The sequence below is a fragment of the Ovis aries genome, chromosome 8 (assembly GCF_016772045.2).
Source record: "Ovis aries strain OAR_USU_Benz2616 breed Rambouillet chromosome 8, ARS-UI_Ramb_v3.0, whole genome shotgun sequence".
In the NCBI taxonomy this organism is placed as follows: Eukaryota; Metazoa; Chordata; class Mammalia; order Artiodactyla; family Bovidae; genus Ovis; species Ovis aries.
The window spans coordinates 48,150,914-48,175,973 of record NC_056061.1 but is presented as its reverse complement, the minus strand read 5'-3'; the positions used below and the strand labels follow the sequence as shown (position 1 = coordinate 48,175,973).

The 25,060-nt window shown below is 40.5% G+C and overlaps 1 protein-coding gene across 2 annotated transcripts in view; it reads right to left on the bottom strand.

Moving 5' to 3' along the window:
- Window positions 1-8,710: 8,710 nt before the first annotated feature.
- The window catches only part of RRAGD (Ras related GTP binding D), a 37,901-nt gene continuing 21,551 nt past the window's right edge, over window positions 8,711-25,060 (bottom strand). For both annotated transcript variants that reach the window (XM_027972437.2, XM_027972438.2), the window contains exons 4-7: window positions 24,594-24,708; window positions 23,758-23,900; window positions 19,877-20,025; window positions 8,711-11,705 (exon numbers count right to left, since the gene is read on the bottom strand). In XM_027972437.2, the coding sequence (XP_027828238.1) occupies window positions 11,554-11,705; window positions 19,877-20,025; window positions 23,758-23,900; window positions 24,594-24,708 (559 nt within the window). In that variant the 3' untranslated portion in view covers window positions 8,711-11,553. The remainder of the gene's footprint in view (window positions 11,706-19,876; window positions 20,026-23,757; window positions 23,901-24,593; window positions 24,709-25,060) is intronic.

Genomic DNA, 25,060 nt, shown 5'->3' with positions numbered 1-25,060 from the left:
TGAGGAGGAACTAGAACTCTGATTTCCGGCTGCACTATTATTTCTTGAGTGTTTTTCCTTTGTTCATTCCATCACTTCCCATATTAGTAACTGTTTGAATCTGCCCTTAGAATTTTTTTCTTTTGACCACGCTGCTGGGCATGCAGGATCTTATTTCCCAGACCAGGGATGGAACCTGAGCCCCCCTGCAGTGGAAGCACAGGGGTCCTAACCACTAGACCACTAAGGAATTCTGGAAATACTTTTTTCCTGGTCATAAAAGTAATAACATGATTGTTCTTCAATATTGGAATATGAATAAAATACAACTCTCCTATAGTTCTCCTGTTCAGAAATGACCATGATTAACACTGTAGTGTAGCTACCTTTAGGCTTTGTTTAGGAAGCATAGGTGTAACACAGTTGAAATTCTGTTAATTTTTTATGCTAAAAATATCTGTCATCAGCTAACTGGATTACTTGTTTTGGAAGCAGCAGTGCTTATAACTTGTATAGTTAAAAAAGAAATGGCAGGCCCAAAATGGAGTCACTTGTGTTAAGCCCCCCATCAGCAAACCAATATTCAATACCCAACCTAATTGCAGTTACAACCTCCTCCAAGAATGCCTTCTTAACTGGTCAGCCTGGAATTTTCTGGTCAGCACCAATGAGGTAACCTTCCACATAGTCCCCGGCCATACCAACAGGTAGGTTATCTAAAACTGAAGCGAGGCACTCGTTCCCCAATTCTGCCTGTTAAGGCTTTCCATTTTGTACAGCTCCTTGGAACTCCTTTCTGCTTGCTACTGCCCAATTCATGAATCATTTAATAAAGCCAATTAGATCTTTAAAATTTAACTTAGTTGAATTAACAGTTTGAACTGACAAATTTTATGTCAGTGTCTTCCTAGTATATAATGCAAATTGAAAAAATCTCAAAAAGCCATATATGGACTTTATTATAAACATTTTATTAATTACTTTGAATAGTTCGTGAGGTTTTGATTTCTCATTAAAAAAAAGAAACTGCCATAGATTTTCCAATTTTCTTCCCCCAGGATTTCCCCTTTGTAGTGGTTAATATGGTACTAATTTGCTGGCTGGTATTAATGTTAGGAGATGTTGGTCGTTATCAGGGGCACTCGTTTAAACTCTGGTTACCTAAACAAAAATGTCAGCCAGAAAGTTCTTTGTTGCTTTCATGCCTCACCTTACTGCATTGCAGGCATAATAGTTTTGTTTTTGTCTACCATCTGGTGGCCAGTCGAGGGATCCAGGAGAAAACTGCTTCTTTGTTTTTTCTTTCTTAATTTCTGCTATAGTCAAAATATGTCTTCCCTGCTCGTTCTATGTGAACACTTTTCTAATATTATATCCCAGAAGAAAATATTCTGGAGAGGTATCAAGTGAGTATACCTGAAACCAGGGGAGTGCCTACAATACTAGTGCAGTAGATTCCTTCCACCAGATGACCTGTACCACATTTCAAAGTTTTCCCTGGGACTTCGCTGAGGGTCCAGTGGCCAACACTCCGCATTCCCAGTGCAGGGGGCCTGGAACTAGATTTCGGATACCGCAACTAAATTTCCTGCATGGTGCATCTGAAGATCCTGTGTCTTGCAAAGACCCAGTGCAGCCAAGTAAATATATAAAAAAGTTTTCCCCATTATTAAGCAAAGAAACATTTTCTAATAGTTGTTTGCAACATTATTAAAATCATTTTTACTAGCTTTCTTAAAAATCATGTCTTTTCTTGAAAACCTAATTTGCTACTGCATCTTTGAATTTGTCTGACATCTCCCCCCAGACTACAGCTCTTGCTATTAGGGATGAGGAAAAGCAAACCTGCTTAGAATTGTGCTTTTGCTTTATTTGCATGATTGCATTTCTTCTTTTTTTAAAATAAAGATGCTTTTAAAAACAGCAACAAAAATGACAATACTTTATTTCTTACTCCTTAGTTTTGATGAACTGATGAGTCTGACACGAGATCTTTCATTTGCTAAACTTGGCCCTACAGGAAACACCTGCAGCTAAAATAAAACTGGTGTTCGTGGGTGAGAGGTCCTTCATGATGGCAGCCGGAGAGCCAGGCACAGCCGTGTTTTCTCCCTCGCACCTCGAGTCCTTTCCTAACAGCTCTTTGGGCGCTGTCCCTCTGCCCCTCAGTCTATGCCTTTTTTCCTTGTGTCTCCATATCCTGTCGCCCCAATTTGTCATTCTCTGGACTCCTTTTAGCCACCTGCTGAGGGATAACACTTGGTCAGCTACAGATCAATCAGAATAGCTGAGAACTCCGCTCTCTACATTCACAGAATTTTCAGTTCCTATTCATTAGGAAAATGCAAAATGACCAAAAAACCACCCGACTATCTAAAGTTCAATGCTTTTAAATAAAATTATGTTTTATTTACCACTATAGCATCCACAAACTTTCAAAAAAAAAATCATAGTCCATAGACATGTGAAACATTCTATTGACGATGCTCAAGGCATACAAGAATTATGGAACTCACAGTAATTCTACAGCCACAGAACATTAGACAATATTAACACCTTTAGAACAAACAACCTTACCTGCTTCCTGGTAAAATTCTCTTTACAATTATAGGCAAATTTTGAATAATAACCAAGTCATCCACCTCTTTAAAAATAAAAAAGTGGTCCTGGACTTCCCTACGATGTATTCTTTCATCATAAAATAACCAAAAGGTATGGGTATCCCATACTTTGTCTGCCTTATCGCATCTTATGAGAAAACAGCTGGGCCAGTCTGACTTCCCCAGAAGCTGAAGTGGGCTTTAGGTGCAAATGTTCGTAAATGGAAATATACACCATATATGCAAGGATAGAAAGCAAACTTTTCCCCAAAATATCATTCTTCAGAAGAGAGTTGCCTTATATTTTGTCTTTGTCCTTTTTGAAAAAAATACTCCAAGAAGACACTATCTCTTGAAAGGACCTCAAGCAATGAGACAAATTTCTTATACATTTTTATAAAATTTCTTATAAAGGCCACCTAGCAGAATCAGGGGAAAATGGTGAAGACATATTTATTAATTATTCCTGAGGTTATGACCTCAGAGAACAAGCACTGGAAATCATTAGTAGTAAGCTTCTTACAAAGGTATTAGAAATACAAGAATATCTATTTGTGGAGATTGTGAATATGCAAGGGAACAAAACACCTGTCCTTTGTTTAACAAATGGCTCCTAAGATGCAGTAAAATCTCCACTGACAGCAAAAGTGAAATTTTTCTGATCCACACAGCGGAAGGCCTGGATCAAATGAAAGAAAAATGAAAGAACTTCCTCAGAATTTCCCTACATTTGTTAAGATCTTAAAATTAAAAGAGAGAAGGAAAATATTTTAGGTTAGAAAGAAAATCCTCAGGTATCTTTGATCTTCTCAGTGGGTCTCTTCTAGCAGTGCTTACAAATGGCAGGCCATGACCCAAGAGTGGATTGTGAGATCTTTTTTTATATAAAGGAAAGAGAAAAACACTATAATGCCTTGGAAGTAAACAGGACAGTACTTAATGAGAGATTTTTTAAAAGTAATATTTGCAAGTATGAGGGCATGATAGTTTGCAATGTGAAATTATTTGTTGTAAAAATGAATTTCATAAAGGGTTAACTCCTACAGTTCTGTCCTATGGCAGTTATAAGCATCCCATTCAAACATTGCTTTGGGTATGAATTCACAAGGTCATTCTGCTTTTTTTTTTTTTTTTTAGTTTTTTATTTTTTAAATTTTAAAATCTTTAATTCTTACATGCATTCTCATTCTGCTTTTTAAAGTAGTTTCTTTTCAAGATTGAACACTGAGGACCAAACTCCATCTCAGCTTTAACTATAAATCATTTATTGAAACTAAAAAGCATAATGTTCTATAAAGACTGCTGAGGGTGCAGGTTCAATCCCTGGTTGGGGAGCTAAGATCTCACAAGCCACACAGTGCAGCCAAATAAATAAATAAAAAGCTCTCTATTAGCCTTATTTCCTATATCAGCGTTGCCTCACATCTTCCACTGTAACTCATATCAACATATTAGGAGGATATAAACATCACCTTGGCCAGCACTCACAGTTCCTGGTACAACAGATTGAAAAGCTCTGTATTATAAACGTTTTATTAAAATAAAAGTTTTGTTTTAATAAATAAAAAAAATTTATTAAAGTAAAAAAATTAAGTTTATCTGTAAGATAAACTTTATTAAATCTAATTCGGAAATCATACTGACTTTCCATGTGGATTAAGTTAGGAAAGTGTGAACATTAAAGTAACACAGTTTTAAGATAATGTACCTCTTTTCTCAATTACAAGGGAAGGTACTACTTTAGTAAACATTTTTACTTTCACATTCTATTTCTTATATTTACTGGGTTGGCTAAAGTTTGTTCAGGAACCTGAATGAAGTTTTTGGCCAACATAATAGTTACAGTAGATTAATGATATATTATGTTAATAATATATTAAGTATCGCTATTGGTCTGCTCTTAGAAGAACAACTCAACTTCTCAGATGCTGTTTATGGCCCTCTATGGTCTTTGCTGGAGAATGTAAGATTCAATACAACTGTGGTTGCAAATACTGACATCTGCAGGGCCTAAAAGTGGCTTATTTTCTATTATTTTCAGATATCAAAATCCTTGCATCATCAGTGTCTGTCTTTGAGCTATTTTACTAAGCACAAGGTCTGGCATATAATAGATATCCTATCAATTATCATTGAATGAAAGAAAATCATATCTCAGAAAATGACTGATAAAGGAATGAGCCACCAGTGCAGCTCTGTTGAGGGAGAAGGAACCAAGGCTGGAGAAGGGGTCTGGACTGGGCAGACAGGGTCTTGCAAAAGTCATTGAGGAGTTTGACTGCTATTTGTAGTAGAAATCTACAAAGGGTGTTAATAAGCAAGCGGTGATGTGGTCAGAAGTGTGGTTAGGTGGTCAGTCCAGGTCTGGTGTGGAGAATGGAATGGATGGATGGCTGAGGCAGAGGGACAGTGGGAGGGGGCGCTGAGATTTAAGTATGAGGAGAAGGTGGTCTCGACCAGCGTAGTGGAGGGAGATGGAGAGGAGAGATTTGGGAGACCTTTGTAAGGCTGAGCTGAAGGGACTGGGGGATTGCCTGGAGGTGAGTCAGAGGCAAGAGTCAAGAATGAGGTTCCAGCAGTGTGCTTGGTGGTCCCTCAGATCTCTCTTCAATAATATTTGTACAGAACAGACCCCAGGGATGCCCTTTGCTCCAGCCTCCAACCTCTTTTCCAGTCACAACCTTTGGAATCAGCCAGTTACCCTGGGCCTCCAGGGCCTGCCAACACCATTTTCTGAGCTTCGTTCTTTATTACCAATTAGCTGTGAGCTCCCAGACTCATCAGAGCTGTTATACCAAGATGGAAAACATGGTCAACGTGCCTTTGCGGGCCTCCCGCACCTCCCTCTCTTGGGCTTCTATTTTGAATGCTGACGATGCGGCTCTGGTGGGCGAGGGTCGTTTTTCCACAAACTGTTCAAGAAGAGGCACCAAGTACCTCTTAAAAGGCAAAACAGGTACAATGGCTGGACCCTCTTCCGGGAGGTGCAAAAGCCTCCCCAGGATGAGGGCGGGTAAAACCCAGGAGCCTAGATAGCTGCCATTCTCATGGAAAAGAAACTACCTCAAGTGCTTTTGGGTCTGCATGCCCTGGGTTCTGCCCCTATTTCCAGATAAGCAGGTGAAACGCATCAAGAAGATGGCAACCGTGTTACTGATCTCCCCAGACTGGTCCCCAGGCTGGGCTGATGAGCATCTCTTGGAAAGACTCATCCTCCAAGCAGAACTAGGAGCCTCGAGTCTATCTGCATTTGAGGAGGCCCTCTGGTGTTAGGGGTTCTTCCTGCAGCTATTTGGCAGCTTTCTAACCACCCTGGAGCAATCTCCCAAGCCTCAGACCAAATGGAAACAATAAAGCTTTTTGTGGAAAAAAAAAAAAAAAAGAGAGAGAGAGAGACCCAAGTATCTGGCAGGGAAGGGAGGAGAATGGTCACATCATCACAGGGAGACAAGATTTAGTAAAGAAACAAGCCAGTTCATTTTGGACATGTTAGATTTGAGGTTCCTCTTATAGAAGAGTCCAGCAAAGCTTACGTTACTGGCAATTTTAAATATAGGTCTGAAGGATTAGGGTTGAAATGTATCTTTTAGAATTTTCATCCAGATCAGTGTTTTAAGTTGTTATATACTACAAAATCAAGGTAAAGATTGAATACAACTAAGATCAAAGGCTTATTCTCTCTTGATTTTCTTAAAGCTTGATATACTATTGCTTCTTAAAAAATCAAAAGGCTTGTGGATTCCCTGGTGGTCCAGTAGTTAGACTTAGTGCTTTTATTAACGTGGCCCAGGTTCAATCCCTGGTCAGGGATCCCACAAGCCTTGCACACAGCTCCCCCCACTGCAAAAAAAGAAAAAAAAATCAAATGGCTATAAAAAGTATTTACATTTTCTGATATTTAAATTCTGTTAATATTATTTTTGGCATTATAATTATTTAATGGATTAGGAAGAAAAAAAGCATCTTTGTTGAGCTTCTCCTTCAAGTGAAGCACACTAGAAGACTGTACCTATTGATTCCTGTGTATATAAATGCCTCAGCATGTCAGTCTTCATAAGCCCATGCAGCAGAAACCCTGAACTTCAAGTCCCTCTCTCTATCCATAAAAGCAGGGAATTTTTTTTTTGGCCTCTTGGCATGTAAGTGTAAGTAAGTGTTAGTCGCTCAGTCATGCCCGACTCTTTGCAATCCCATGGACTGCAGCCCACCAGGCTCCTCGGTCCATGAGATCTTCCAGGAAAGGATACTGGAGTGGCTAGCCATTTCCTTCTCCAGATCTTCCCAACCCAGGGATCGAACCCGGGTCTCCTGCACTGCAGGCAGATTCTTTACCGACTGAGCTACAAGGGAAGCCTGTAATTCCCCGACAAGGGATGGAAACTGCCCACTGCACTGGAAGCACAGAGTCCTAACCACTGGACCATCAGGGAATTCCCAAAATGAGGGCATTTTAAGGGACATTTGGTGAGGTACTTAGAGCAGTAGTTGACAGAGTGGATTCCTAGGTCAGACTCCAGGCCTTGTGCCTTACTAGCAGTATCTTAACCAAGTCATTTAACCTCTTTGGCCCCAGTTGCCTCAACTGTAAAATAGAATAACAGTACCCACTTCTTGGGTTTATGAGGGTAATTATGTAAAAGCACTTAAGAGCAGAGCACGGCATATTGTGTGCACTCATTATCTATTCGTATTTCATAATGTTGTTAAAGACAACATTTTCTTTCCCCTATACTCAATATCAGTTCAGTTCAGTTGCTCGGTCGTGTCCAACTCTTTGTGACCCCATGAATTGCAGCACGCCAGGCCTCCCTGTCTATCACCAACTCCCGGAGTTCACTCAGATTCACGTCCATCAAGTCAGTGATGCCATCTAGCCATCTCATCCTCTGTCATCCCCTTCTCCTCCTGCCCCCAATCCCTCCCAGCATCAGTCTTTTCCAATGAGTCAACTCTTCGCATGAGGTGGCCAAAGTACTGGAGTTTCAGCTTTAGCATCATTCCTTCCAAAGAAATCCCAGGACTGATTAAAAATCTTGGAAGTAGTTATTTCAGATTAGATTTTCCAATCAGAAACAGGATTTCATATATAACATCTTATGCTAGCCTATTCGGGGAACTCTGAGTGGACTTGTAAAGTCATTATACAGTGGAATCTTACTAAGAATCAAAAGGTACACTGTTAGGTAAAGAATTTTTAGATGGCTGGGGATTAGGGCCAGAGCAGCAAGGATCAAAATCTTTAAGTTTACTGAATTAAGTTCTATAGCCAAAGTATGGAGAGATAAAAGTGAAGTCACTCAGTCATGTCCAGCTCTTTGCGACCCCATGGACTGGAGCCTACCAGGCTCCTCCGTCCATGGAATTTTCCAGGCAAGAGTACTGGAGTGGGTTGCCATTTCCTTCTCCAGGGGATCTTCCCGACCCAGGGATCAAACCTATACCTAAGTCTCCCGCACTGCAGGCAAACACTTTACCATCTGAGCCACCTGGGCAGCCCCATGGAGAGGTGAGCTAAAAAAAAAATGTAAATCCAACTTAAAAAGAGAAATTTATCCTCATTTCCCTAACATGAGAGCTGGTTAATTAGGACAAACACATTTATCTAAAGAAACCAACAGGTCTGATGAAGCAGTGATACGCATGCACAGTATACACAACCTCACAAACGTGAAAGACATGCTTCCTTTTCAGGAAAGAGACCATTCTGATCCCAGAAAGATTAGTTATGAATATGCCTGAAATAAAATGAGATCCTTACCAAATCATGAGCACATGACACATGCTTTTAAACTGGCAGCTAATATTCTTGAAAGCAATGGTTTAACAATGGTTATAAATAACATACTGCTCAAGTAAAACATAATACTGAGTATTATTGTTGTTATTTAGTCACTAAGTCATGTCTGACTCTTCTAATGCTATGGACTGTAGCCAGCCAGGCTCCTCTGTCCATGGGATTTCCCAGGAAAGAATACTGGAGTGGATTGCCATTTCCTTCTCCAGGGGATCTTCCCGACCCAAGGATCAAACCTGAGTCTCCTGTGTTGGCAGGCAGATTCTTTACCACTGAGCCACCAGGGAAGCCCAATGAATATTATACTTGATTACAAATTACATCCAGTCTGCATGAATTGAATGCATACCATACTTTAATAATCAAGACAATTCAGCTGTGTTTCTTGAATATATTTTAAACAGAGTTCGCATATAACCCGTACATAACAATATTGCTGTTTTTTTATTCATTTTATATTTAAGGGTCCAAAATATATTATATTCACAAAATAGTACTGTCTGTGACTGTCAACCAGTTTTTAACGTCTATTCCATCAGAAATACGCCACTCTGAAAAAAAAAAACCAAATATGCCACTCTGGCCATATATGCTATCTATATTACTGAAACTAAACAAAGATGATAATTCAGAGTCTCACCCCCACATATAAGTTCTAATTGCCCGGAAAACCTCTAGGCCAAGTTCTCAACCTTTAAAAATGAGCAGAAATATTCCAGAGCAGTCACCGTAGCCATGTATTTGAGCTTCATATTTACACATTATTTTGTATACTTATATGTATTTATAGCAGTGGATTTGAGACGTGAAAGTGATCACACACAAGAAAGCTAAGTCCCATATCAAAAACAAGTGAAAAAGGAATTGAAGAGATTTTGTGATTCCAATAGCACAGACTTCAGAAATTGAATGCTTAGACATAACTCCTACATTTTCTTTAACTAAGAGGTCATCGTCATACTGACGGCTTTGAGGCAGTAGTCTATATATCAGTGTTATTAATCAAAGAGTGCACTTACTACCATGAACTTGGGTCTGATGCCATAGCATTAACTTTGCCTTTCCCTCAAAGAATCATTTGCTCTTGAAGTAGTAGGCATTTAAGGCACATTTTAACAAAATCCATCATATACCCAGCTTAAAAATGGAAGCTCCACCTAGCTACAATAATATATATACCTAATAAATGTGTGATTTACCAGTTAGGCAAATGTCTCTATCTTGAGGATAAAGTTGTTTTAGAAAAGTGATTCTGTATTTGCGTATTCAGAAAGAAACACTGTGTAAAAAATATTAATTAGATTTGTAAGAATAGCCTCCAGGTACCATGCTGGCAAAGGTCCAACAGGTTATAGGTTTGGAAAGTAGGAAAAAGACTTCCCTGGAGCCCTGGGATCCTACACAGTGCTTCTGAGCAGGAATCATGAGGAAGGGAGTTAGGGCACCTTCATGATTTTTACAAATTTCCTTCCAAAATGCACAGATCCTTGGGAGGGCGCAAACTTTAAATCAGCTACCACCTTAAATTGCAGTTTCCAGCCTCAAAGGAATAGGACTTGGGAAGAATGGACAAGGATAGGATAGAAAGAAGCCATGGACAGTCTCACAGAAAAGTTGCTTTAGGAACTATCCATTTTTGCTAGGCTCAGCATTGCTATCCCTACGAGGCTCTGCTAAAAATATATGCATATGAATATTTTCTAATACCCACCAACATGCTTTAGGGCACTGAGCCTTGGGATAGACCTAGAATTATCTAGTTGGAATGGTTTGGGATGGGGGTAGATTTGAATCTCTTCACTTGCTGTTGGTCTAAAGTAAACTTAAGAGGAAGAATTTCATAGAAACAGACACACAGCTAACTATAATGCCTCCTCTGGTCACCCTCGCCTACTGCCCTTTAGCAGTTTTCAGGACGGCTTTTTTAGCCATGCAGAGCATGCTGCTGGCGAGCTGAGCCCTAGTTCAGTCGTAAGGGGGGACAAGCAGAGTCCATGAGGCACACTGTCACAGCTGAGCAGATTCAGAGGTGACAATGTGCCCACCAAGATTCAGTTCTGTGGCAGAGAACTGAAATATTGCCTGTGGTTGTGGAGCAATGTGAAAAAAAAAAAAAAGGAAAAGAAACTGGTCCTAAATAAACATTTGGATTCTTGCATGGCAAGAGGCCCATTCCAGAGGTGAAAAATTGTATAGGATACATTTTTAAATCTGCAGTTGCCAGTCACCTCCATTTGGGAAACCATGTAGCTTCTGATATTACTTTAGCCTGGGTGGCAGGTACAGAAAAGCCTTCAGAAACCCTGCAATTCAGCGACATTCCAATTTCTCTCCAGTGATCGGCACCATTTTGGAAATATGGTCCCAGAGGACAACAATAACACAGCAGAAAGAAATAACCTCTCTATATAAAATGATTTTAGAGATGTCTGTTGAGGTAAAGAGTTTTATAAAAACTGTCAGGTAGGGAAGTACTCTCACAGCTATAGAAATGTTTAGGTAAGTTTGGTGCTAATATTATTCTATAAAACTTCTATTTATATCCATTATAAACAGGGGACAGGTCTTATTGCTCCTGGAGCTTGCTGCTCCAAGCTGTTCCTCCATGGAAAAATGATTTTTCTCAACAATTGGTAGCAAAGATTCCCATGCTTAAAAAAGTCATTGCTAATCCATCACTTTTTGATTAATTTCTGTTTGCCCCATAGATACGGACTCAGTATGCATGTCCTAGACACCAAGGACAGAACAAAGCTTAGAAAAGTTGTTTTATCAAAGTTTAGTTTCATGAGAAAAAGAAAACATGAAAAAGTGCAAAATATATACAGTTCCTGGCAGTACGCACACAGGATTTTTTTCTGACTACAGACCATAAAAGTTTACATTTGTGTAATGAAGTTACAGTAGATTTCACTTCATTGTTAATATACAAGTTTTTGCTTCAAAGTGCTTACTTTATTTAAAAAAGAGAAGATTAAAAGAAAGGGTGGCAGGATTTTTTTTTTTTTTTTACAACAAACGTATGTCATATGTCCCAATCTCCTCCTTCTTCTTCCTTGAGTTTTTTACAACAAACGTATGTCTTGCGTCCCAATCTCCTTCCTCCTCTTCCTTTAGTGCAACACATAGCAGCAGCTTCATTGAAACGTCTGATTTCAAAAGATGTTCCTGAAACCTCACCTACAGCAGCACCCTAGGCGTCCCGTTGGGGGTGGCTCCTTTTTTCTTCTGCAGCCGATTCTGAACCTTTCGCGATTTCACCACTTTCATTCTCACCTCAAAAACTTCATGGATGGCCTTCCGGAAGCAATGAAAATTATAGTCAATCAGCCCTGGAGAAGAAAACAAAAATATTTCTCAGTGCCACCTAGAAGCCTTTTCCAGTCAGCCATAGTGAGGAAATGCCAGTAGGGGGCGGTAGAGGAGAAAACATAAGGTCCATAGACTTCCCTAGAAGGTTTGCAGCTGAGCTTCAGGAATTGCAGGCAAAGTCTTGTGAATATATATTTTTACAAAGGAAAGGTTCCAGAGTATATACCACATTTTCAAAAGTGTCTATGACCCCAAAGTTTTGAAGAAACAACTCAACTGCCGCTTTAAAAAATCTTTCAGAATTAAAAATTGTAAGAACAATAAAGATATACCTTCAGTGAAATATTTATTAGTATCTTTTCCCCAAAAGGCATTATTAAATTGACTCTGAATGGAGGCAGACCTTGACTTGGAGGTTAGCTGACATCTCCAGGTCACAGTACCCATCAATCAATATTTACTGAAAAGATATTCAGGAAATATTTAAGCTACTGTCATAAGCCCTAGGGAAAACAAAGTCCCTGATTTCAGAGGGGTTATCATCACCTCAGGTCAACTCTGAGCTAAGAAATTCAACAACCAATGACAATCTCAGTGTTTCAATACTAAGTAAATTTTAAACGGCAAATAGTAAGGGAGAATTTTCTTGCGTCTTCAGAAATTAATGATACAAAAATAGAATAAGATATAATCCAAGTCCTGAGCACATTTCAGGTCATCAGGACTAATATGTAAAAGTATTGAGAGCAGTATTATGTATATACCAGTTAGGATAAGGCAGTGGGTTCCCTTTACTACCTTTGAAAGTGGAAGTGATAGTCGCTCAGTTGTGTCTAACTCTTTGCGACCCATGGACTATACGCTGCTAGGCTCCTCTGTCCATGGGATTCTCCAGGCAAGAATACTGGAGTAGGTTGCCATTCCCCTTTTCCAGGGGTTTTCCTGACCCAGGGATCAGGAAGTTTAAAGTTTACTACCTTTAAACTTATTAAAATAACTAGCCCCCAGAATATTTCTATCCACTCAGGTGATGTTTCCAGAGCTCCGACCCCCCTACACACACAAAAATAAATAAATACATAAAAATGGGATTGGGATTCCAGCCAAGGCAAGGAATGCTTCAAAGCAGTCATATAACTAACTGTAAGAAACACCATCTCAACTTCCAGGAGCAGGAAACCCTCTGAGTGGCGCCCTCTGCTGCTTCTGCAGTGACAGTGACCACCGTAGAACAAAACGAAGAGACCATTTCCTCCAGAACAGACCGAGGAGAAAGAGCCAGAAAGAACGAAGCAAGCCCAGGTATGGGCATTTCTTTTCTGCTGGAGGCTTTCTTTGGCACACACACAGATACTAGGGCTATAAGAATAAAAGCCTCTGAGGGTACCCCTCGTGATGGGGTATGAGAGCTGGTGGACAAAGTTGCCGTCTTGCATATCCAAAGGGGGTGATTCTAAGCTTTTTGCACACATAGCTTCTCCAAGATTCCCTCAGCAGAAGTGAGCATAAGGGAACTCCTGGTGCACCAGTGGTTATGATCCTGCATGCCTCACGGTGTAGCCAAAGAAATAAATAAAAAATTTTTAAATAATAAAAAGCATTTTAAAAGTATTTTTAAAAAGAAGTGAGGATAAAGCTGCCACTGAAGATAGTGGTCAGGGCAGCAGCCGAGAGGAGTTACCTCACGTCCAAGGTAAGGAGTGGCGGCTGTGCTTTGCTGGAACAGCCATGAAGAGATATTCCACGTCCAAGGTAAGAGAAACCCAAGCAAGACGGCAGGCGCTGAGAGAGGGCATCAGAAGGCAGACAGACTGAAACCACAATCACAGACAACTAGGCAATCTGATCACATGGACCACAGCCTTGTCTACCTCAATGAAACTAAGCCATGCCATGTAGGGCCACCCAAGACGGACGGGTCATGGTGGAGAGGTCTGACAGAATGTGGTCCACTGGAGAAAGGAATGGCAAAGCACTTCAGTATTCTTTCCTTGAGAAACCCATCAACAGTATGAAAAAGCAAAAAGATTGGATACTGAAAGAGGAACTCCCCAGGTCAGTAGGTTCCCAATATGCTACCGGAGATCAGTGGAGAAATAACTCCAGAAAGAATGAAGGGATGGAGCAAAAGCAATACCCAGTTGTGGATGGGACTGGTGATAGAAGCAAGGTCTGATGCTATAAAGAGCAATATTGCAAAGGAACCATGGAAAAGGCAATGGCAACCCACTCCAGTACTCTTGCCTGGAAAATTCCATGGATGGAGGAGCCTGGTAGGCTGTAGTCCATGGGGTCGCAAAGAGTCGGGCATGACTGAGCAACTTCACTTTGACTTTTCACTTTCATGCATTGGAGAAGGAAATGGCAACACACTCCAGTATTCTTGCCTGGAGAATCTCAGGGACAGAAGAGCCTAGTGGGCTGCCATCTATGGGGTCGCACAGAGTCGGACACGACTGAAGCGACTTAGCAGCAGCAGCAGCAGCAGCAGCAGCATAGGAACCTGGAATGTTAGGTCCATGAATCAAGGCAAATTGGAAGTGGTCAAAAGGAGATGGCAAGAGTGAACATTGACATTCTAGGAATCAGCGAACTAAAATGGACTGGAATGGGTGAATTTAACTCGACCATTATATCTACTACTGTGGGCAGGAATCCCTTAGAAGAAATGGAGTAGCAATCACAGTCAACAAGAGTCCGAAATGCAGTACTTGGATGCAATCTCAAAAACGACAGAATGATCTTTGTTCGTTTCCAAGGCAAACCATTCAATATCACGGTAATTCAAGTCTATGCCCTGATCAGTAACGCTGAAGAAGCTGAAGGTCTTCTATGAAGACCTACAAGATCTGCTAGAACTAACACCCCAAAAAGATGCCCTTTTCATTATAGGGGACTGGAATGCAAAAGTAGGAAGTCAAGAAACACCTGAGTAATAGACAAATTTGGTCGTGAATGAAGCAGGGCAAAGGCTAATAGAGTTCTGCCAAGAGAACGAACTGGTCATAGCAAACACCCTCTTCCAACAACACAAGAGAAGACTCTACACATGGACATCACCAGATGGTCAACACCAAAATCACACTGATTATATCCTTTGCAGGCAAAGATGGAGAAGCTCTATACAGTCAGCAAAAACAAGACCGGGAGCGGACTGTGGCTCAGATCATAACTCCTTATTGCCAAATTCAGACTTAAATTGAAGAAAGTAGGGAAAACCACTAGACCATTCAGGTATGACCTAAATCAAATCCCTTATGACTATACAGTGGAAGTGAGAAATAGATTTAAGGGACTAGATCTGATAAACAAAGTGCCTGATGAACTATGGATGGAGGTTTGTGACATTGTACAGGAGACAGGGAGCAAGACCATCTCCAAGAAAAAGAAATGCAAAGCGGCAAAATGGCTGTCTGGGGAGGCCTTACAAAGAGCTGTGAAAAGAAGAGAAGCGCAAAGCAAAGGAGAAAAGGAAAGATATACCCATTTGAATGCAGAGTTCCAAAGAATAGCAAGGAGAGATAAGAAAGCCTTCCTCAGCAATCAATGCAAAGAAATAGAGGAAAACAATAGAATGGGAAAGACTAGAGATCTCTTCAAGAAAATCAGAGATACCAAGGGAACATTTCATGCAAAGATGGGATCAATAAAGGACAGAAATGGTATGGACCTAACAGAAGCAGAAGATATTAAGAGGTGACAAGAATACACAGAACTGTACAAAAAAGATCTTCACAACCCATATAATCACGATGGTGGGATCACTCATCTAGAGCCAGACATCCTGGAATGTGAAGTCAAGTGGGCTTTAGAAAGCATCACTACGAACAAAGCTAGTGGAGGTGATGGAATTCCAGTTGAGCTATTTCAAATCCTAAAAGATGATGCTGTGAAAGTGCTGCACTCAATATGTCAGCAAATTTGGAAAACTCAGCAGTGGCCACAGGACTGGAAAAGGTCAGTTTTCATTCCAATTCCAAAGAAAGGCAATGCCAAAGAATACTCAAACTACTGCACAATTGCACTCATCTCACACGCTACTAAAGTAATGCTCAAAATTCTTCAAGCCAGGCTTCAGCAATATGTGAACTATGAACTTCCAGATGTTCAAGCTGGTTTTAGAAAAGGCAGAGGAACCAGAGATCAAATTGCCAACATCCACTGGATCATGGAAAAAGCAAGAGAGTTCCAGAAAAACATCTATTTCTGCTTTATTGACTACGCCAAAACTTTTGTGTGGATCACAATAAACTGGAAAATTCTGAAAGACATGGGAATACCAGACCACCTGACCTGCCTCTTGAGAAACCTGTATGCAGGTCAGGAAGCAGCAGTTAGAATTGGACATGGAACAACAGACTGGTTCCAAATAGTAAAAGGAGTACATCAAGGCTGTATATTGTCACCCTGCATATTTAACTTATATGCAGAGTACATCATGAGAATTGCTGGGCTGGAAGAAGCACAAGCTGGAATCAAGATTGCTGGGAGAAATATCAATAATCTCAGATATGCAGATGACATCACCCTTATGGCAGAAAGTGAAGAACTAAAGAGCCTCTTGATGAAAGTGAAAGGAGTGAAAAAGTGGGCTTAAAGCTCAACATTCAGAAAATGAAGATCACGGCATCCGGTCCCATCACTTCATGGCAGATAGATGGGGAAAAAGTGGAAACAGTGGCTGAGTTTATTTTTCTTGGCTCCAAAATCACTGTGGATGGTGATTGCAGCCATGAAATTAAAAGACGCTTGCTCCTTGGAAGGAAAGTTATGACCAACCTAGACAGCATATTCGAAAGCAGAGACGTTATTTTGCCAACAAAGGTCCAACTAGTCAAGGCTATGGTTTTTCCAGTAGTCATGTATGATGTGAGAGTTGGACTATAAAGAAAGCTGAGTGTGGAAGAATTGATGCTTTTGAACTGTGGTGTTGGAGAAGACTCTTGAGAGTCCCTTGGACTGCAAGGAGATCCAACCAGTCCATCCTAAAGCAGATTAGTCCTGGGTGTTCACTGGAGGGACTGATGTTGAAGCTGAAACTCCAATACTTTGGCCACCTGATGCAAAGAGCTGACTCATTTGAAAAGACCCTGATGCTGGGAAAGATTGAGGGCAGGAGGAGAAGGGGACGACAGAAGATGAAATGGTTGGGTGGCATCACTGACACAATGGACGTGGGTCTGGGTGGATTCCGGGAGTTGGTGATCGACAGGGAGGCCTGGCGTGCTGCGGTTCATGGGGTTGCAAAGAGTCAGACACGACTGAGAGACTGAACTGAAACTGAAGATAGTTTTTCTCCCTCCCTTCTCTATTTCCCCACTTCTTCACTTTTATTTCTTGGAACCATTTTCCAAATAAAACATGAACTTCAAAAAAAGAAAGAAACATGGACCAAAGACATGATTTTATTTAGTGAGAGTTTGAGTAAGATGTGAAAGCGACCTCAAAACTCTCTACCTATGTGTGCAACTAACTGCCTTAGGCAGAAAGCTTAGCTAAAGGGCTTTGGCTCAGTGAGAACTCAACTCTAGGAAATTTCAGAGAGAGACTACTAATGATCCCTGACACATGTCAACTTATTCATCTGTGTATGTTTAGAACAGGAAACTTGCTGCATTTGGAGTTTTAAAAGTGAAAATTCACAACTGAGGATTTTAAAGGAACTGTATACAATGAGTGCTGTTTATTTCACTCTTTCATAAAAGGCAGTCGAAAAATATAGGAACAGAGACATGAACAGAATAAGCAACATCTTCAGCCCCATACAAAGTTGAGGGATGGTCCCATATCCTTCTATAGGTTCAGTGATTTTCAGTCATAGCTGCACATTAAAAGCATCCTGGAAATTTTTATAAAATGAGCAAACTCCAGGCTCTTCTCCCAGGAACTCTATTCTAGTTGTTCAGTGGTGGGCCCAGATGGCTGTATTTTTTAACCACCTTCCTTTCCAAGAATCCCACTTCTGCTTTCCATCCTCCCCTTTCTGCCAGAGCAGTCAAAGATGATCCGAGAAAATGCAGACAGACACCAACACGAGGACAAATCAATCAGTAAGCGTCGACCGTCAGCAACACTAGCAGGACGCACCACTGAGATTAAGGCAGCAAAAACCAAGCGAACCACTTTCTGCATATGCAAAGCATCAAGCTCTTTATAAAGCCAGGGTGATTGATTCATTGCATTTGCCTGGGACTTTTCAAGTTTCAGCCCTGAAAGTCCCTTTTCTCAGGAACCCCCCTCCCTGTCCCAGGCAAATGGAGATGGTTCAGTTCAGTTCAGTCGCTCAGTCGTGTCCAACTATTTGCGACCCCATGAATCGCAGCACGCCAGGCCTCCCTGTCCATCACCAACTCCTGGAGTTCACTCAGACTCATGTCCATCGAGTCAGTGATGCCATCCAGCCATCTCATCCTCTGTCGTCCCCTTCTTCTCCCGCCCCCAATCCCTCCCAGCATCAGGGTCTTTCCCAATGAGTCAACTCTTCGCATGAGGTGCCCAAAGTACTGGAGTTGCAGCTTCAGCATCATTCCTTCCAAAGATATCCCAGGGCTGATCTCCTTCAGAATGGACTGGTTGGATCTCCTTGCAGTCCAAGGGACTCTCAAGAGTCTTCTCCAACACCACAGTTCAAAAGCATCAATTCTTTGGCGCTCAGCCTTCTTCACAGTCCAACTCTCACATCCATACATGACTACTGGAAAAACCATAGCCTTGACTCGACGGACCTTAGTCGGCAAAGTAATGTCTCTGCTTTTCAATATGCTATCTAGGTTGGTCATAACTTTCCTTCCAAGGAGTAAGTGTCTTTTAATTACATGGCTGCAGTCACCATGTGCAGTGATTTTGGAGCCCCCAAAAATAAAGTCTGACACTGTTTCCCCATCTATTTCCCATGAAGTGATGGACTGTTAGCCACCCTAAAAAGCAAACAAGTTTAATGTGATATGAGTGAGAAACTTACCAATAATTATTTCCTTTTTGCTCATTATTTCTAAATTTTCTAAATGAATCTACTACTTTTTAACAGAAAAGTAATATAAACCTTAATTATGCTTTTATGTTCCAAAGAATTAAGAAAATTTTCAGGGTACAAATAAGTGAAAACAAAAGGATAAAAAACTGTGTAGACAAAATGGCACCAGTTTTGTTGGAAGAAAGGGAGGAAAGAGGGGATAACAGAAGAAAAGGTGACAGGAAGGGAGAAAAGGAGTAAGAAAACTCCAGAAATTTAACACAGGGTTCAGCTCTAAGATGGTGAAATTCAGTGATTTTATTTTGCTCTGTATACTTTAAGTTTTCAAAGCATTTTTAAATAATGAACATGTATTGCTTATAAGAAAGAAAGGCTATTGGGAATTTAGAGTAATGGTTTAGTCACCAAGTCGTGTCCGACTCTTGCAACCCCGTGGACTGCAGCCTGCCAGGCTCCTCTGTCCATGGGATTCTCCAGGCAAGAATACTGGAGTGGGTTGCCATTTCCTTTTCCATTTGGGTAAATCATCTCCTGATTACTAGCAAAAATTCTTAACTACATCAGTAAGCTGATATTTGCCAGTTTAGACGGGGGGCAGGGAATATGAGTATCTTTAAGAGGTTAATTGCTTTTATTTCAAAATAAAACTCAATTTGGTCCTAAAAAATATTCGGTGATGTTATTAAGTATACGCGTATCTTCCCTTTTTTGGAATCATGATGCCACCCCTGTATTTTAGGACTAAAGAATGGACAAGGGCTGAATAGAAGTTTAAAAAAGTGTAGCTTTAAGACTGTATGAGTTTCATCCTTTACATAGGGAGGACAAGTGGTCACAGCATCTCTAAAACCTTCTAGAGGTGTGGACCAAGAGGGAGGCGTTGGCCCTCCCTGTAGGCTGTGGGCCCTCCCTGGGGTAAGGGACTCTATAGCCAGGCAATAACATCCCAGCTAGCCTCACTCCCAGAAAACCTAAGGCCCCTCCCTGGGAGGGGGTCTAGGTTCCACTATCACCTCACGGCAGGGGCATCACTAGAGGGCAGGCTGGTTCACGGATCCCAAAACCCCACTGATGGGGGCAGGAGCCAGGCGAGCCTGTGACTGAAGTCTGGAAGCCTCCAGAGGCACGGCTGCTGTCCACCCACATTCAACAAGCAGGAAAGGCAGTATCCGTCTGAACAGAAATGCTTCATTTAAATCACACACACACAAAAATTACCTTTTCTTTCAAAGCTTTCCTCTCTGACAAAGCACACAAGAGCCAGAAACTTTGTCACCTCTTTTAAATAAAGAACTGTTGTATTATTCAGCTTTATAATGGCTGTTGATTCCTTGTCATAGGGGGTTCCTGCTCCATCTTCTTTGAGGCTAAATGAGAACAGAAACCAAAACATATTTGACCATTAAGAACTACAATTTGTAACCCAGCAACAAGATCGGATTATCACAAAGAATGATAATCGTACCGATAGGGAGTCTACACTTACAGTGCTTTTCAGCTAAATATCTCAGAAACACCCAATCACAAGAATGTACACAGTGTATGATGGTCAATTTCCTACTGACACGCCAGGTGGCTGAACTCTCCATGCACCTGAAGAACACAGGTGACAGGTGGAGGTTAGTTCTTCTCCTCTCTGTGGCCCATGAGGGCTTCCTGCTTTTCGTGACAGAATAACCAGGCTATCCAAAGCACAGCCTGATGAAAGACCAAGAAGGGGTGAAGAATTTTTCCAAAATAAAGCAGCCTGAAGAGGCAGCCAAGTGCTGGGCTAGATCCCTCATCTGGGGAAAAAAACTGCAATAAAAGAGAGAATTGGGACTACTGATAAAATTTAACAAAGGATTCTATATTAGATCATAGAGTCATGAAGCCATGTTAAATAGGCTTAATTTGGTCCTGTAAGAAAACATCCTTGTTATTAAGAGACAGATGCTCAAGTATTAACAACTATAGTCTAAGGATCATGATCTATAACTTACTCCCAAATGGTTCAGCAAAAACAAATGTATATGTACAGTCATCCCTATGGAGCAGGCTTAGGGCCTGGGGTTGGCTCTAAGACTCCCCTCAGCAGATACCAAAATCCAAAGATACTCAAGTTCCTTATGCATCTGCATATAACTTATACATGCGCATGCTAAACTGCATCATTATGTATCTGCATATAACCTACATACGTGCATGCTAAGTTGTGTAATTCATGTCCAACTCTTTGCAACCCTACAGACTGTAGCCTACCAGGCTTCTCTGTCCAAGAGAGTCTCCAGGCAAGAAAACTGGAGTGGGTTGCCATGCCCTCCTCCAGAGAATCTTCCTGACCCAGGGATCGAACCTGTGTCTCTTATGTCTAACTGCCCTGGTAGGCGGATTCTTTACCTGTAGTGCCACCTGGAGAGCCCAAACCTACACACACTCTCCCATTTTTCACTTGCCTTTTGGCATGTGGGATCTTAGTTTCTTGACAAGGAATCGAACCGATGCCCTGTGCGGTGAAAGCCCAGAGTCTTAACTGCTGGACCATCAGGGAAATCCCACTCCTCCTCCCCACCATACACTTTTAATTATCTTTAGATGACATAAAATGTCTAATACAATGTAAATATTATGGAAATAGTTGTCAGCATGCAGCCAATTCAAGTTTTGCTTTTGGGAACTTCCTGGAATATTTTTCTGAATATTTTCAATTCACTGGTTGGTTGAATCTGTCAATATGGAACTCACATGGGGGGCCAACTGTATTAGAAAAGGAGTGAGCAAATATGGCTCACTAAAAACTGGTGAATCCCAGAGAAGGGTGTATCGGAGTTCACTGTGCTATTCTTGCATATTTTCTATAGATTTGCAATTTTTTTTCAAAATAAAAGGATAAATAAATATTTAAGAAAAGGTGTGGCCTGCAAACACAAATTACTTGGGTTTGAATCCCAGCTCTCTTATTTTACTGTATAAATTTGGGCAAATTGAGTCACTTCTTTGAGCCTCGATTTCTTCATTGTATATTAGCAGTGATTACTTCAAAGTTTCCTAATGCAATGAAATAATATATGCATAACACTAAGCATAGTGCTAAGAGCATATACAATGTATAATGAATGTTAACTGCTATTATCATTATTGATATGACCTTTGTGAACAAAACTGGGCCCTTTGAAGACACTGATATATCCAGTTATGTATCTTTTGTTTATAGACAAAGGAGGATGTCATATACCTTTTCCTTATCTGAAACTGTGTATTTTCAGAATCCCAGCTGAGATTCCTCAGCAGACCAGCTCACCTACCTCTAGGGTCTCCAATTACAAGGCTGACTGCTTCCTGGCTGTGGCATGCACCCTCAGCCACCCTCTGCAGGTCACCTGGGCCGGCTCGTGGCCACTCTAGCAAACAGTCTCAAGAAAGCCCAGAACATATGCCCCATTTGTGACCCAGACCCATACTGGTTCTTACTGAACAGGGCAGGTTCCCAGGCACACTGCATTCTACCACAGGAAAACAATCTGCCAATAAAGCCCTGCTCTCTCCTCTGCCCAGCCCCTTCTTCCCAGTGTGTGTTTGAGCTGGATAAAAGTAACTCTGATTAACATTGTTTCCATGAACAACTTACCATTTATGTCTAATTACCATAAGGCAAAATAATGATTATGCACATCATTAAGTATGTGCCAGATTAATTGTGCTATTCATTGTTATTTGATTATGACAGTTATCTAAACTATAATCAGGATACTTTCATCCTCCATGACTATTTCAAGGTCATCCACTTAACAGTTTAAAAACAAGAGAATATTGCAAGGCAGCAGTCTTGGGAAATAAGGTCTATTTCTAAAGCCAGAAGGCAGTGTTTAATAATAATAATAAGGAATTCCCTGGTGGTTCAGTGGTTAGGACTCCACGCTTCCACTGCAAGGGGCCCGGGTTCAATTCCTGGTCAGGCAACTAAGATGGCTTAGATGGCTTGGATGAATAAATAAACTTTAAAAAAAAGTTTTAAATAATTAAAAAAAATAATAATGGCAGATACACTTGGGGTCCACCAGGGGCGACCTAATGATATTTCATCCTCACTACAGTCCTGAGAGGTATGGATCAGTTTCCCTGTTTCATAAGGGAAGGGACTGTGGGTGGGCATGTATGTGTAACAGTTAACAGAAAGAGTCTGAACTAAATGGAAGAAAAAAGTGGTGAGACCAAGGCTCCCTAGAAGCTGGCAGAGAAAGCTGCATAAAAGGCCACAGCCCAGTGAGTAAAGAGAAAGATGAAGAAATGCTTTACCCCATCAATGACTGTGAGATGATATCGTGAGATCCGATATAAACAGGCAGCAACAACCTAATGCCTTAATAAGATAGTTCATACCCACTCACTCTGTACAAAATCCTGAATTCAACAAATTTACTATTATGGGGAATTATTTCTGTGTCCAGTAACAAAATCAATTTTCCTCATTCCTTATTTTGTATTCTTTTATATGTACAAGAAGTTCGGTTTTCTAAGAAGGTTAAGGCTGTAATACTAAGCAGGTAATGTTGTTTGCTTAGTTTTATAGTTCTCTGCTACCCATAGCAAAAGACAATCAAAAGTATACTGGGAAAAAAAAATCCAGCCATTATTTCCTATTATAAAGAAGGTAACAGAACTATGGTTAATATGAGATATTTATGTAGAAACCCAAGGATCCTAATACTTTCCCTCAAGTATACATGACATTATGATACGTGACAGATTTTTCAAGAGAGGAACTAGGAATCAGATGAGTTCAAGTACTAATTTAGTTCCATAATGATAGTGTAAGATGGGGTTAGAAACTTCACCACTCTGAACCTCAGTTTCCCTATCTGTAAAATGGGAATAGTAATTCTCACCTCATGGAATAGTGAAGAATTCAATGGTATATATAGGCAATGAAATTATCAGCATAATGCCCAGGCATTTACTCAACAATTTTTTATTATTATTATCACATACTAAATGGTGTATTTATAGATCTCAATCATTTCAAACAAAAGTATTAAGATCAAATAAGTAAATTCAAAATACCTCAAGGGTTACAAAAGAGAAATGTGCTTGATGGTGGCCTTTCAGAATGTTCTACTTACCCATAAATACACGAAATGTCAATGACCACATCGATCATGTCACAGCAGAGCTCGTACGTTTGCATATCCACAGGGGTACTATCTGTTGCAATGTAAATCTTACTGACCACATCAAAGAGAAACGCCTTTTCAATTCCAGAATTCTGAAACAAGAAGGAGATGCTGCCTTAAAGCGATAGGTGGTTTTAGAGCATGACATGGTTACATAAAATGATATGACATCCTCAGTCTCAAATACGAACTAGCAAAAATTTCGGTCGTTCCATTTTATTACAATTTAAACCTCATTATCATGAACATCTTTATAATGGACTTAAGAAATGAAAACTGGAATTATCACACAAATTTTACTAATTTTAAATGAAAAAGTAGATTTTAAAAGTCTAAACAAACAAACTCAAAATTGTGCAGTGAGAATCAATGTGGATACAACTAAAGGTCTGTGGTAATTCTACTTTGAGCTGGTAGTTTTTAGGACTCAGCCAGCCACCATATCATTTATTCACAGTGTTAAACAGATTTTTAAAAATTCAACATCATGTATCTTATAGCCAAAATCAACTTTTATGCCCTCTACCTCTGACAGGACTCTATTTAAACACTGAATGATTGCCTACAACTTCAATAAACATTCCGACTATACCAGTGAAGTATAGGAACTGTCCTGGGAGTTAAATTTTAATGGACCTAAAACAGTATGTAGGCACAATCTTCAAATGTAATATTTCAGAGACCTTGAAGTACTGTCAGACCAAGTAGAAATAAGATCGTTTTCACTCTTGCAATGTTATTCTTAAATTCTGAGAATGACTAATGGGATAATATTATTTACTTACTGAGATAAAGATGTTTAGCAAATTCTCCAGGGTGGGAAGTTGTGGAATCAGTTTCTGAACCACTTTGCTAAAAGCTTCAAATATTGAATGGTCATATATGCTTGTCAGATAAAAGCTGAAAGACGAAACAGTATTCCATCACTTTTTACCTTTGACTGAGGAATAGGCTGTTCAGACTATGTCATAACACTAGTATCATGCCTTCTGTAATTACTACAGCTCTTATACACACATTCTAGCCCCTTCAGAAGTCAAAACCACCTAGGTAAAAAATGAACATGAGAACTCCCTGGCGGTCCAGGGGTTAGGACTCTGTACTTTCGCTGCCAAGAGCCAGGGTTCAATCCCTGCATGGGGAGCTAAGTTCCCAGAACCCATGCAGTGCAGCCAAAAAAAGAACATATCTTAACAAGACATTTCTGTCCAACTCCCCCAAAGCAAGAACTGTGCGTAGTCTCTGCTGACTG